The sequence below is a fragment of the Ictalurus punctatus genome, chromosome 19, assembly GCF_001660625.3.
Source record: "Ictalurus punctatus breed USDA103 chromosome 19, Coco_2.0, whole genome shotgun sequence".
In the NCBI taxonomy this organism is placed as follows: Eukaryota; Metazoa; Chordata; class Actinopteri; order Siluriformes; family Ictaluridae; genus Ictalurus; species Ictalurus punctatus.
The window spans coordinates 5,605,848-5,621,290 of NC_030434.2; the positions used below are offsets into that span (position 1 = coordinate 5,605,848).

General features: G+C 38.0%; 1 protein-coding gene across 1 annotated transcript; it reads right to left on the reverse strand.

Annotated features, from left to right (window-relative positions):
- Nucleotides 1-477: 477 nt before the first annotated feature.
- LOC108280107 (NACHT, LRR and PYD domains-containing protein 12) lies at nt 478-15,110 on the reverse strand. Its single transcript, XM_053688253.1, has 11 exons — nt 13,723-15,110; nt 13,111-13,581; nt 10,703-10,707; nt 10,225-10,413; nt 7,954-8,127; nt 7,268-7,441; nt 6,806-6,979; nt 6,255-6,428; nt 2,459-2,632; nt 2,007-2,180; nt 478-1,105 (listed from the first exon to the last, which is right to left on the reverse strand). The coding sequence occupies exons 1-11, from the start codon at nt 14,989-14,991 to the stop codon at nt 1,099-1,101; spliced, it is 2,985 nt and encodes a 994-aa protein (XP_053544228.1). The 5' UTR covers nt 14,992-15,110; the 3' UTR covers nt 478-1,098.
- Between the last annotated feature and the right edge of the window lie 333 nt (nt 15,111-15,443).

Genomic DNA, 15,443 nt, shown 5'->3' on the forward strand with positions numbered 1-15,443 from the left:
TGGTGTTCGTCTTTTTTAATCTTGTGTGGCCCAACCAGACATTGCCCTCTATTTTCAGCAATGTAAAAAAAATAAAATAAAAGAAAAGAAAAAAAGCATTTTTTCTTCCCTTTGCTTTGGCCCCAAGTGCCCCAAGTGCCCCTGGGCCCGTGCCCATAATGCCCATTGGATAATCTGTCCCAGCCCTGATTTGAAACAAACTGTGCATAAGACACCAGCTGACTAGTAATGAGTAAAGTTAACTAACTAGAAAGAGAACATGCAATCTGTCTTTATGGGAATGGTTAAAACACAAAATACTGCATCAGGGAAATAATATTTCAGTTCATCCAAAGTGAAAGTGCCACATAAATATGTCAGTAGTTCCAAAAATCTGCCTCACAGTAACAGCTGATGGGGAGAAAGAGAGAAGTGTGCTATGGAGTATTGTCCAGACCAGAACAGGAAATATGATTATATCACAATGACCACTGAGTGTCTAGTTAGTGAAAAAATTTAATAAGTAAATGTAAAAGGTGAAAAGTTTAGGATGGGTAAGGCATTTTATTTAAGTACGCTCTCAATTAGACAAAAAAACAGTCTACAATGTACACATGAAAAAATATTCCACTACTGACCTGCCTAAAATAGATGTGAGAGGGAAGCATGTAAAAAGATACACAACAGAAAGGTGTTTGTGCTCATATACACTCATTCCCAGTTGAGTCTCCTCAAAAAGGTCCACACTAAAATTGCTGAGTTAAACAGAACCCAGTTTGGGTCGATTCTGAAATCCAGCGCTGGGTACAATGTGGACCGACTCAGTCTGGACTGTTTTATCTCAGCAAGGTTGAGTTATGATGTTGACTCAGCATGCTGGGGTGATTTATATTTTTTTACTTTTCTCTACAAAAACACCCAGTGTAACAATATATTTGGTTGTTACATCAATTTATGCTGAAAATTATTTTGCTCCAAAATTCCTGTTGAATACTCATTAAACTAGATCAGAAGCCAATCCTGTCAGGTGAGAATTCCACCAATGTCTTGAAACTGTTCCTGTCCATTTTCTGGACATTTGGACATTTCCTGTTCACTGTTCCTATCCACAGATGATCATCAAATCCTGAATATAAAAGAAAAACATGTGAATTAATAACCACAAACTGGACTGTGGTACTTCATGATCAACATGTAATCATTCTGCTCCAAGAGAAACATCATCATCTCCTGTTTATAATTAATCATTCAACATTTCTTCATTATTACTAACACCTGTGTTATAACATTTAGCGAGAACAAATGAGAACTTCCACAAGTTCTAACAGGAAAATGAGCAGATATTTACCCATCACATCACTGCTCTTATCCAATCACAGGCTTTGGAGTTTTTAAATAATGAACACTACTGTGTCATTTAGCTCTTGTTCTACATTTATATTTAAGTGCAGACTTTAAGAAGAAGCCGAGGTGAATGTTACAGGAAAGACAGAAGACACAGTGTGGAGGTAGGGTGCTGGAAGAAGTGTCAGGGTGAGTAAAGTGGCTGCTTAAATCAAATATCTGTGGCATAAAATATAATCATTTTAATTAGCTTTAATGAGAGTTGAGAAGAAAGTTTGCTGCTTATCAGAAACAGGGAAAAGCAGAGATCATCTTGTTCAGACAAAAGCAGCAGTATGAAGTCAGAGATAGCAGGCTGTCACAATGAGAGCAGGTGTTCATTTACAATCACTCTCATGCACTCATTTGTGATATTTTGTAGACTCTGTCTGACTCCCTGTCTTCTACCTTCAAATGAATTTTAAATCAACACACTTTACTGAACGCAAAAGAGCATTAAAGCCAATTGTTAGAAAAAAATCTGATTAAATAGAATATAGTGACATTTCTAAAACTGGTTTTATTCCTAACCTGGTAATCTGATATTTATTGGAACTAAAGAGAAATGTACAAACTAATGATAATCAGATTCATTTATTAGTCTTTAATTTTTTCACAATTTATTTAAAAAGGTCATGACTCACTTCAGTGTCTGTAGTTTGTAATGTTCATCATCCTTAAGTGCAGAGAGTAGCTTCACTCCTGAGTCTCCTATTTTATTATCAGATAGATGCAGTTCTCTCAGGTGTGACGGGTTTGATCTCAGAGCTGAAGTCAGAGCAGCACAGCCTTCATCTGACACACCACAACTACTCAACCTGTAGAGAGACACAGTGACACACTCTTCACTCTCTCGATCTCAGTCAGAGGAACAACAGCACTGACTTTCCTCTGGTTGTAGACAGTTTCTCTCATTGTGGACTGAGTAACACACACTAGATCTTTAGAAATGTTTTAGTAACTTTTCTTCGCTTCAGACATCTCAACAAAATCTCTTTTTTAATCAGCGTTCACATGATCTTTCTTGAGATCAGACTGTCTGTAATCAGAAGATTAGAACATGTTTTATTATTAATGATTTAAAATATGATCTTACCTCAATATCTCCAGTTTACAGTGAGGATTCTCCAGTACAGCAGAGAGACTCTTCACTCCTGAGTCTCCTACATTATTATAGGACAGATTCAGTTGTCTCAGGTGTGTGGGGTTTGATCTCAGAGCTGAAGTCAGAGCAGCACAGCCTTCATCTGAGACACCACAATCACGCAACCTGTAGAGAGACACAATGACACACTCTTCATCAACAGATTTTAAATCTAGTTTAAGAATTAATTTAAAGATGATGTGTTTCTAAAAAGATTTTATTATTCAAAATGACCTGAGGATTTAATATCACCTGTTTATTATAATTAACAGTGTAATTAAAATGATCATACTGAGTGTTATATTAAGTTTCTCTCATCTAATATCTCTCTATATATTTATATTATTACAGAATGAAGGAAGTAAAAGTCTGAATCATCATGAAAAACAAACACTGACTACATTTACATGGACAGCATTAATCTAATTATTGACCTTACTCTGATTAAGATAATAATGTGATTAAGGTGTTTAGATGAGTCGCTTTTAGAATACTCCTGTCATGTTCCCGTTTTACGTGTTTTAGAACATAATTAGATTAACAGCCCACGTCGTTACGTCACCGCGCCACGCCCTCCGACGTCACACCAGAATTTAACGTATCGACATACAGTTCATCTTCGTTATGGGACCCTATACAGTCTTGGGTGTTTTTATTACATTTTTTTACGAACGCTTTAAGTCCAGTTAATTATCTGTCGTGCTGTACGTGCTAATAGACAACTGCTTGAAGCCATGGTTGTGTCTCAAATCGCGTAGTTACCGTCTATATAGTAGCTGAGATACATGTATTTGTTCCCCACTACAGGCCTATAGTAGGCAAGTATGTGATTTGGGACGCGGCCAAACTCTCTTGTTCACCGTAAAACGTAAAACTGCTGTGTGTGATCGTGTCCTGTCGCAAAATGCGGTGGAAACTCTCACATGACGTTCATAATGTGATTAAGGTGTTTACATGTCTGTAATACACGTCCATAATGCGACTAAAACAGGAGTACTCCACCTATCTTAATTAGATTATTGCTTACTTCGATTATGACCTTAATTAGATTAAGGTAAATAAAAATTGCTGTTTACATGGTAGTTTCTTAATTAGAGTATGGTCTTAATCGGATTAACAGTGGATTATTGTTGTCCATGTAAACGCAGCTACTGACTACATTTACATGGACAGCAGTAATCTAATTATTGACCTTACTCTGATTAAGATAATAATGTGATTAAGGTGTTTACATGAGTTACCGTCTATATAGTAGCCGAGTTAGATGTATTTTTCCCCACTACAGGACTTTAGTATGAAAGTATGCGGTTTGGGACAGGAGTAACTGAACCACTTCTAAATATAATCAATTCTTCCCTAAGCACTGGCTATGTACCTAAATCACTTAAATTAGCAGTTATTAAACCCTTGATTAAAAAACCTGACCTTGACCCGTCTTAATTGTCCAGCTATAGACCAATATCAAATCTCCCCTTCATCTCTAAGATTTTAGAAAAGGTTGTAGCAAAGCAGTTATGCTCGTACTTAGATAGGAATAACATTCATGAAATGTATCAGTCAGGATTTAGACCTCATCATAGCACAGAGACAGCGTTAGTTAAAGTAGTAAATGACCTTCTACTGACCTCTGATCAGGGTTATGTCTCGCTGCTTGAGTTACTCGACCTTAGTGCAGCTTTTGATACTATAGATCACACTATTCTCCTTGATAGATTAGAAAATGTTGTTGGTATTAAGGGAACAGTCCTCTCCTGGCTCAGGTCTTATCTGACTGATCGTTATCAGTTCGTAGATGTAAATGGTGATTTCTCCATGCGTACTGAGGTTACTTTTGGAGTTCCACAGGGTTCTGTTTTAGGCCCACTGCTCTTTACTTTATATATGCTACCCTGTTATGCTGATGATACACAGTTGTATGTTTTCAGCGAAGCCAGAGGACAGACAGAAGCTTAGTAACGTTGAGGATTGCATAAAGGACATTAGACATTGGATGTTAACTAACTTCCTTCTACTTAATTCTGATAAAACAGAAATACTTTTATTAGGCCCACATGTAGCTAGAAATAATCTTTCTGATCACATCATTACTCTGGATGGTCTTTCTGTTTCATCATGTACAGCAGTTAAAGACCTTGGAGTGATTATTGACTCCAGCCTATCATTTGATGCTCATGTAGATAATATTACTAGGATAGCTTTCTTTCATCTCAGAAATATTTCTAAGATAAGAAACATATTGTCACTACATGATGCGGAAATACTAGTTCATGCATTCGTCACCTCTAGATTACTGTAATGCCTTACTGTCTGGATGTTCCAGTAGGAATATAAATAAGCTCCAGTTAGTCCAGAATGCAGCTGCTAGAGTCCTAACTAGAACTAGAAGATACGACCATATCACACCGATATTATCAATACTGCATTGGCTCCCAGTAAAATCTCGCATTAACTATAAAATACTTTTATTAACCTATAAAGCACTAAATGGTCTCGTGCCACAGTATCTAAGCGACCTTTTGGTTTTATATGATCCGCCACGCTTACTTAGATCAAAAGATGCAGGCTATTTGACGGTACCTCGAATAGTGAAGGCTACAGCAGGGGGAAGAGCTTCCTCTTATAGAGCCCCACAGTTATGGAACAGTCTTCCTATTAGTGTTCGGGACTCAGACACAGTCTCAGTGTTTAAGTCTAGGCTTAAAAAGTATTTGTTTACTCAAGCCTACCCTGACTAGATTCTATTTTACTACTTCGCAGTCATAATATTCTTTTTTTCTCCCTCTCTCCTTTCGCCGAGCCCCACACGAATTTATGGAGATACCAGAGATCCAGATCTTTTCTTCCTCTGGATGGAGCTCAAATCTTCTTTAATTCCAGACTGCTGAGACTACGGCTGCTCCTAACGCCATACAGACTTCATATAAATCCATAATTAACTTTTTCACACTAACTGTTGTTACCCAGATGAGGATGGGTTCCCTTCTGAGTCGGGTTCCTATCAAGGTTTCTTCCTCTTAAAACATCTTAGGGAGTTTATTCTTGCCACCGTCACCACTCAGTGGCTTGCTCAGTTGGGATAAATTCACACCTTTAATATCTGCATACCATGTTGATATTTCTGTAAAGCTGCTTTGAGACAATGTCTGTTGTAAAAAGCGCTATACAAATAAAATTGAATTGAATTGGGACGCAGCCAAACTCTCTTGTTCGCCGTAAAATGTTGAGAACTGCTGTGTGTGATCGTGTCCTGTCACAAAATGCGGTGAAAACTCTCACACGATGTTAATAATGTGATTAAGGTGTTTACATGTTTGTAATACACCTCCATAATGCGACTAAAACAGGAGTACTCCAGCTGTCTTAATTCGATTAGAGCTTAATTCGAGTATGACCTTAATTAGATTAAGGCAAGTAAAAATTGCTGCTTACATGGTAGTTTCTTAATCAAAGTATGGTCTTAATCGGGTTAAGAGTGGATTATTGTTGTACATGTAAATGCAGCTACTGTCATGAATTAAAAGATACAATGGATAAATTATAAAAGTATAAAACATTAATTCTGAAGAGGATTAACACTCATGTCTTTTCAAAACCAGATTACTCACTGATAATTTATTGTTAAATAAAAAGAAAAATCTTCCTCCTCAGGACATTGATGATGAACCTAAAACTTCTGCTTCAGTCTCACTATTAGAGAATGTGTCTTACTGAGGAGCAGGTCATGTGACTCTCAGAGAGATGATCTTACCTCAGTATCTCCAGTTTACAGAGAGGATTCTCCAGTACAGCAGAGAGACTCTTCACTCCTGAGTCTCCTACATTATTATAGGACAGATTCAGTTCTCTCATGTGTGAGGGGTTTGATCTCAGAGCTGAAGTCAGAGCAGCACAGCCTTCATCTGATACACCACACTTATATAACCTGTACAGAGACACAATGACACTCTCGTCTTCAACAGATTTTTATCATGGTTTACTTGCTATGATGATGATGTGTCTTTCATGTTGGACTTTCTGATCTCTCTTGACCAATCACAACATATAATTATCACTGACCAAAACATTATCACTGTTCAGTGGCTGTACAACCTGTACAGAGACACAATGATACACTCTTCACTCTCTCGATCTCAGGCAGACGAACAACAGCAGTAAATTTTTCCTGCTTCTCACATCTCAAAAATACGTCTTTTTTTAATCAGCGTTCACATGAACAGATCTTTCTTGAGAAGATCAGACTGTCTGTAATCAGAAAATTAGAACATGTTTTATTATTAATTATTTAAAATATGATCTTACCTCAATATCTCCAGTTTACAGTGAGGATTCTCCAATACAGCAGAGAGATTCTTCACTCCTGAGTCTCCTACATTATTATAGGACAGATTCAGTTCTCTCAGGTGTGAGGGGTTTGATCTCAGAGCTGAAGTTAGAGCAACACAGCATTCATCTGAGACACCACACTTACACAAACTGTAGAGAGACACAATGACACACTCTTCACTCTCTCAATCTCAGGCAGAGGAGCAACAGCACTGACTTTCCTCTGGTTGTAGACAGTTTCTCTCATTGTGGACTGAGTAACACACACTAGATCTTTAGAAATGTTTTTAGTAACTTTATCCCCGCTTCACACATCTCAACAAAATCTCTTTTTTAATCAACGTTCACATTAACAGATCTTTCTGGAGAAGATCAGACTGTCCGTAATCAGAAGATTAGAACATGTTTTATTATTAATGATTTAAAATATGATCTTACCACAGTATCTCCAGTTTACAGTGAGGATTCTCCAGTACAGCAGAGAGACTCTTCACTCCTGAGTCTCCTACATTATTCTCAGACAGATCCAGTTGTCTCAAGTGTGAGGGATTTGATCTTAGAGCTGAAGTCAGAGCAGCACAGCCTTCATCTGAGACACCACACTTACACAACCTGTAGAGAGACACAATGACACACTCTTCACCAACAGACTTTTATCATGGTTTAAGAATTATGTTAAAGATGATGTATTTATAAAATGATTTTATTATTCAGAATGACATGAGGATTTAATATCACCTGTTTATTATAATTAACAGTGCAATTAAAATGATCATACTGACTGTTATATTAAGTTTCTCTAATCTAATATCTCTCTATATATTTATATTATTACAGAATGAAGGAAGTAAAAGTCTGAATCATCATGAAAAACAAACACTGTCATGAATTAAAAGATACAATGGATAAATCATGAAAGCATAAAACATTAATTCTGAAGAGGATTAACACTCATGTCTTTTCAAAACCAGATTACTCACTGATAATTTACTGTTAAATAAAAAGAAATAATCTTCCTCCTCAGGACATTGATGATGAACCTAAAACTTCTGCTTCAGTCTCACTATTAGAGAATGTGTCTTACTGAGGAGCAGGTCATGTGACAATCAGAGAGATGATCTTACCTCAGTATCTCCAGTTTACAGAGAGGATTCTCCAGTACAGCAGAGATACTCTTCACTCCTGAGTCTCCTAGTTTATTATAGGACAGATTCAGTTGTCTCAGGTGTGAGGGGTTTGATCTCAGAGCTGAAGTCAGAGCAGCATAGCCTTCATCTGAGACACCACAACACTCCAACCTGTAGAGAGACACAATGACACACTCTTCATCAACAGATTTTTATCTTGGTTTACTTGCTATGATGATGATGTGTCTTTCATGTTGGACTTTCTGCTCTCTCTTGACCAATCACAACATATAATTATCACTGACCAAAACATTACCACTGTTCAGTGGCTCCCTTAAAAAACTCTACAGGAATCCTGCAGGATTTTAATTTCTCTGCAGGAGGTTTGCTGGAATCCTGGAATGATGAAATCCTGCAGCACACATTGACAAACTGTGCAGGATTTTCCTATAGGGTTTAGGATGGAGCAGTACAATAGACACATGCAGGAATTTCCAGCACACTCGCTGCACAAGGGAAAACTCCTGCAGGATTTTATAATTCCTGAAGGACTGCTGCTCACCTCCTGCAGAAATAAAATAAAGTTCACAAGTACTTAATCTATCCTGCAGGACGACTTCTTATTTCATTTAAATGAAAAAAATATTCTTCAGGTTATGTAGTCGACAAAATTAATTAAATAGTAGATCTGCTCTGAGCGGGAAAAAACACGCTGCTTAAACACTCTTTTAGTAGATATGTAAGTCTGATCATTTTAGGATAATAAGACATGTTTTAGTCGTGAACGATTCAGTGTTTAAACAAATCAGTTGAGTAAATGATTCAATGAGTCACAACACATAAAAAGACGCTCACTTTTCACACGTACTGGTGTAATGATGTAATTTACAGAAAGGGCCAGTAAATGAATATTATTCCAGAAAAGATTTGATTCACTGAGATGACATCACTCTTTTTCAAGAAATCCACGTTAAGAAGGTTGGATGGATGCAAATGCAGATAAAGAGTTTATTTAGAGAGACAGGCAGACAAATCCGAATCACGAGACAATAGCGTGGTCAAAATAACAGGCAAAGGGACAGGCGATTGGAAAACAGGCATAAACTAGGCAAGGCAAGAATCATCAACATGGAACAAGAAGCAAGATCAATGAACATAAAACAAAAAGAGGAAAGGGTCCAAAAAAAGTCTCTTATATAGTGTGGAGTGTGTGTGAGATTGGGCACAGGTGTGTGTGATTAGAATTCCGGAGAAGGTGTATGTGGGAAGTGTAGTCCATGGCGGCCATGTTTGTAGGCCGCAGTGCAGGATGGGAAATGTAGTATTGGTTTTCCATGATATGACAATTTGGCACTGCATTCACACAGGTATTCAAATGGACAAATTCAACTGTCACCAATGGTCATGTGTTTCTAGAGGTATAGTCCAATTTTTATCAAATCATTTCTTTAATCGTTATGGTGTACTAAATTACTGTTCTGTTATGTATTTACATACAGTGGTTAGATTATCGTTAGCTCACTTACTATCAAACATGGCTAATTATATTATTTAAAAAAATTATTTCACTTCTGACCAAAACATTACCACTGTTCAGTGGCAAGGTCATAAATTGAACAGTGGGTGAGCCTGGGTAAAACAGGGTGGGCACAGGTTTGAAAATAAAACTCAAAAGACAGCAGTCGCTCAAAAGAACTTAAGTGACTGCAAAAAGTGGCCAAAGTCCTGACAGTCTTTCACGCAATAGGTTTGTTCATTTCCCACTTGTTTATGTAGCGTGCACACACACACACAGATTTTGAGTGAAAAAAAGGAAACCAGGCCTACACTAATTCCTGTGATTAAAGATGACGTGCAAGAATCAGTGGAAAAAGACACGGTGTGGAGTCTGCATCAGAGAATGTAAACTCTTTATTGAACTAGTCTGTTACACGGATACACACCACGCAGAAATGTTACTGAGCAACGTCACTCAATGCAGCTTCTTAAAGTATTGCTGTCGTTAAAAGTAATGAGTCAGGTTTTGTAGAAGGATCTCTGTTTATCTCTATTTTTAATGCACATGTATCTAACTGTAAGTAGATTTATTTATTTATTTATTTATTTATTTAAAGCATAAATTATTCTGGAGAGAAATCATTATCACCTAATGACTAATCTATTTGTTCTGCATGTTGTACTGTTACAGAAAATTCAGGGTGAAAAACAACACTGTATACAACTGCTGCTTTTAGTGAGTTATTGTGACTCTCAGAGAGATGATCTTACCCCAGTGTCTCCACTTTACAGTGAGGATTCTCCAGTCCAGTACAGAGACTGTTCACTTCTGAGTCTCCTAGTTTATTCTTATACACAGCCAGTCTTTTCACAGTCAGATGCAGTTCTCTCAGATTGGAGGTTTCTGAGCTGAGTGCTGAGACCAGAACTGACCAACTTCTCACTCCAAGTGAATCACACCTGATACTGAAGGAAATAAAATAATACATAATGAACTAACACCAGTGCAAATTATCAAACAAGTCCTCAAAGCTTTCACTGAACCTTCTCATTTTCATAAATGCTAAAAGTACAAACACCAGTTAGACGATATGTTTAAAGGGAAACTCCAGCCAACATCTAAATTTTAACCATCGATACATCTGTTGAAAACCAGGGCTGTTTCTTCCTATATGCTAGGTACTAGATTAGGCAAATAGAGAAAAAGAAAAAAATATATATTAATGAATTAGTTTGTGTCAATTTGTACAATTTCTTGCTTCCACTTGTTGATGTAATAAAAATGGATAAAGTTAATGGATAACTACAGCTAACTAGCTATCGTAAAAAGTTGGTAAGCTGACCCCTGTCCACTGGGAAAGCACCTACAATGAACATGTGAGCATCAGAACTGAACCATGGAGCAATGGAAGAAGGTGGCCTGGTCTGATGAATCAAATTTTCTTTTACATCAAGTAGAAGGCCGGGTGCGTGTGTTACTTACCTGGAGATGGCACCAGGATGCACTGTGGCAAGAAAGCAAGCAGGTGAAAGCATTGTAATTCTCTACGCAATGTTCTCCTGAAAAACCTTGGGTCCCGGCATTCATGTGGATGTTATTTTGACACGCACCACCTACCTAAACATTGTTGTGAGAAAGCAATCCGACCAGGGTCTGAAATTAACTTTGTCGTCCACCTGCCAGAGTGGCTGGTAATTCTCACCTGTGTGTAATTAGTCAAAGTCTCTTTGTGCTTTCAGTTGCTGCCCGTAAAAATGAGACTGGGTGAAGGTGCGTTCACACATACAGTGATTTTATTGCTGCTAGTCGCCAGTCGCTGTACTATTATGTCACCAGTAGGCGTTCCTACTACAGGTTGTAGTAACATATGTGGTGCAACTAGCAGTCGACTGTTGACAACAAATCAGTTTCCTTGCCGCTAAAATGAAACATTCTGTAGGGAGAGTGTTTGTATATAAAATCCAGCAGTGTATATATGCATCATATCCTATAAGATGAAGAAGAAGCAGTGTGTGCTCTTTGCCATTGCTGCCACCTATCTGCAGCAAAAGTGGCAAGTAGCTTAGCTTAGCTTATGGCCCTTAGCGCATTTAAAGTATAATAATAATAAGGAAATACTCTGACGACAATTCACCCTCATTTGGCAGGAGCTAATTTCACACCCTGAATTCGACCAAACAAACCAACAGACCATCCTATATAACAATGCATGATGGGAACTATGTTACATAAAAAGCGTTTTTTTGTTAATGGCTCGCAGTCTGAACCTTTAACTTGGAACAGATACGAGGTAAAATGCCTCAGAGAATGGTTTACTGAAGAGAGAGAAATGACTCAATGAATGAGGATATTTTGATTTAGTGTTACACAGTGACCTCCATTCATACATGTTTGAGACAGAAATTACAGAAGAAGAACTGAACCAGAGAGAAGAACAACAGGAGGAAGAGAGCAGCTGTAGATCTTTCACAATTACACTGAGACGAATAACTGAAGTTAGCAACAACACAATCAGCGACCATAATGTTAGTCTAGCAATGTTACACGATTATTTACCTTTGCATTGATGACCTTACTAGCCATATTACTAGTAGTTACATGGGTAAGTCAAGTAGGGTTATCCTACTTGCTAACAGATATTAACAAGTTCTCCTATTTCAGTTAATTTACTTTTGTTCTGGCCATGGAGCTTCTCTGCTCTCTGTTTTTTACTAAATACAGACAGAATCTCTGTTTTTTTTTATCATCTTCTGATAAAGAAAATGGAAGACCCAGAAACTCACTTTCAAATCTCTTTTATAATCCTCTGATTTGAAGTGCGGCTGCACAGGTGTAAATATATATAATACTGGTTGATCACAGTAGGGACTCCCAATGGTTTAATTAGGTATTGGTGTACTGCATTCTGGGTATTGTAGTGTTCGGGTTAAAATGGAAAATGACACCAAAACATGAATTCTGCTAAAATATATAGAGTAAGTGATACAGTCCTGTACAACAGAACACTACTGTGGCAGTGTAGGCGTGGTTGAGTGTCGGATGTGGACAGAGAGGAGGCGGGGAAACTGGCAGTTAATGCGTGATGATTCTCATCTATGCCTTGCTACCAATTGGCTACTTATGTTTGTTTCTCTGTAATTTTGTATTACAGCAATAAACATAGTTTTATATACCATGTGTCTGTGTAATTCCACTTCATGTACAACAGAAATTTTGTAGAAAATCATGTAGAAAAACTCTTCAATCTACAAAGATAAAATGAAAGATTCTAGATGTGAGTGTGATATTGCTAAGGTTTTTCTAAATAAAAACACAAGATTTCCAAATATCCAACATAAAACCAGCATTACTGTGGTAATAATAAATCATAATATCAAGAACCTTTTTAATTATTTCAATATACTAAGTCAAAACTTCAAGACTTCAGTGTTTTTCCTCAAATGAAATCAGCTGTCTTCAACATATTTAATACCTGCTCTTCAGTCTTATTCATTTATTTATGCATTTTTATTCTCTAATTTATCTATTTGCATAAACTCCACCCTGTGTCACCTTAAATTCAAAACATCCCAAAGTAGATATTTGTCAAAGTGTTTTCAGTTTCTCTCGTTCTAACACTGTAACAGTAGAACAGTTATATTCAGCTTTACTTACACTGCTTTTCTGGAGGCTGCAATCACAGGCATCATCTTCAGAAGAACAGTTTCTGTTATCTTATCTGTACTGAAATATTTATTCAGGTCAAATTCTTCCGGATCCTGTGCTGATGTCAGTAACACAAACACCAGAGCAGACCACTGTGAAGAAGAGAGTTCACTTTGTTTTCCAGATTTCAGGTAGTGTTGGATTTCCTCCACTAGAGAATTATCACCCAGTTCATTCAGACAGTGGAACAGATTGATGGATTTCTCTGTAGGAAGATCTTCACTGATCTTCTCCTTAATGTACTGAACTGTTTTCTCTATGCTCTGGGAGCTACTTCCTGTCTGTGTTACTATGTCCTGTAAGAGTTTCTGATTGGACTTCAGTGAGAGACCCAGAAGAAAGCGAAGGAAAAGATCCAGATGTCCAGTCTGACTTTCTAAAGCCTGATCTACAGCACTCTCGTGTAAATGTGAGATTTTTTCCTTTGATTTTTTTTTTTTCCTTTCCACTTCTTTCATCCACGATTTAGAAATGTTTACAAGTAGCTGTTCAGAGAAGCAATTCTGTTGAAGAACCTTTACCCCTGTTTTCTTTTTAGTCTGTCTTTTTAGAGTCTGATCTACAACTCTCTTGTGTAAATCTAAGGTACACCAGTTAGAGACCTGAAGCTGTATAAGAACGTTTCTCTTTTCCATCATGAATGTCAGGTGCACATACAGAGCTGCGAGGTGCTCCTGAATGCTCAGATGAACAAAGCAGTACACTTTACTCTGGTGAAGCCCAAACTCCTCTCTGAAGATCTGCGTACACACACCTGAGTACACTGCTGCTTCTCTCACATCAATGCCACACTCTCTCAGGTCTTCCTCATAGAAGATCAGGTTGCCTTTCATCAGCTGCTGAAAAGCCAGTTTTCCCAGTTTAAGAAGCATTTCTTCATCACTCTCCTGCTTCTTTGAGTACTTTTCTCCTATGATGTTTGTCTGAATGATGAGGAAGTGTGTGTACATTTGAGTCAGAGTCTTGGGGATCTCTCCACTCTCTGCTTCACCCAACATTCTCTCTAGAACAGTGGCTGAAATCCAGCAGAAGACTGGGATGTGGCACATGATGTAGAGGCTTCTTAATGACTTCAGGTGTGTGATGATGTTATTGGCCAGGCTCTGATCACTGATTCTCTTCCTGAAGTACTCCTCCTTCTGTGGGTCATTGAACCCTCGTACCTCTGTGACTCGATGGACACACTCAGAGGGGATTTGATCAGCTGCTGCTGGTCGAGAGGTGATCCAGATGAGAGCAGAGGGAAGCAGATTCCCTTTGATCAGGTTTATCAGCAGCACATGCACTGATGCTGATTCAGTTACATCACACACTCTCACTGTGTTCTGGAAATCTAGAGGAAAACGACACTCGTCCAATCCGTCAAAAATGAACAGAACCTTTTCCAAACTGGACATTTCTGTTTCTTTTGTTTCATTAAAACAGACATGAAGGAGCTCCATCAGACTCAGTTTCTGGTCCTTCATCAGATTCAGCTCTCTGAAAGGAAGTGGAAATATGAGGTGGATGTCCTGATTTGCTTTCCCTTCAGCCCAGTCCAGAATGAACTTCTGCACAGAGACTGTTTTTCCGATGCCAGCGACTCCCTTTGTCAGCACAGTTCTGATGGGTTCGTCTTGTTCAGATAAGGGCTTAAAGATGTCGTTGCATTTGATTGGTGTTTCCTCTGTTGTTGTTCTCCTGGCTGCTGCCTCGATCTGTCTCACCTCATGTTCTTTACTGACTTCTCCACTGTCTCCCTCTGTGATGTAGAGCTCTGTGTAGATCTCATTCAGGAGTGTTTGGTTTCCCAGGTTTATTATCACTCCATTCAAACACTCAAACTTCTTCATCAGGTTTAATTTCAACTTTTTCTGGAATTCATTCACAGCAGCAGGTTCTGGGTCGTGAGATGGTGAAGTAGGAAGATGTGGTGAGACATGGGGTCCAACTATTATCTATAATCTAATCACTCTGTAGTTAATAACAGCAGAGAGGTTTATAATACCGGTGTGTCAGTGTCACAGTCATGTTGTTGGTTCTGATCTTACCCTGTATCTGTGATGATGTTCTTTTCTATTCTGTCTCCTGCTTTCTGTAGAACACTGTGAACAAAAACTGTAGCTGTTAAAGACTATAGCATACATCACTTAAACACTATAGTCTAAACCTTTACCTTAATTTTGCTACAATAATTATTTTTAAGTGCATCAACATTCAGAAAACACAGTGCTCATCTGGCCCTGTTTTAATTCTAGGTATTCTAGGTTATTTCCTGTAGGCTGTTAATGATGTAACAAATCAA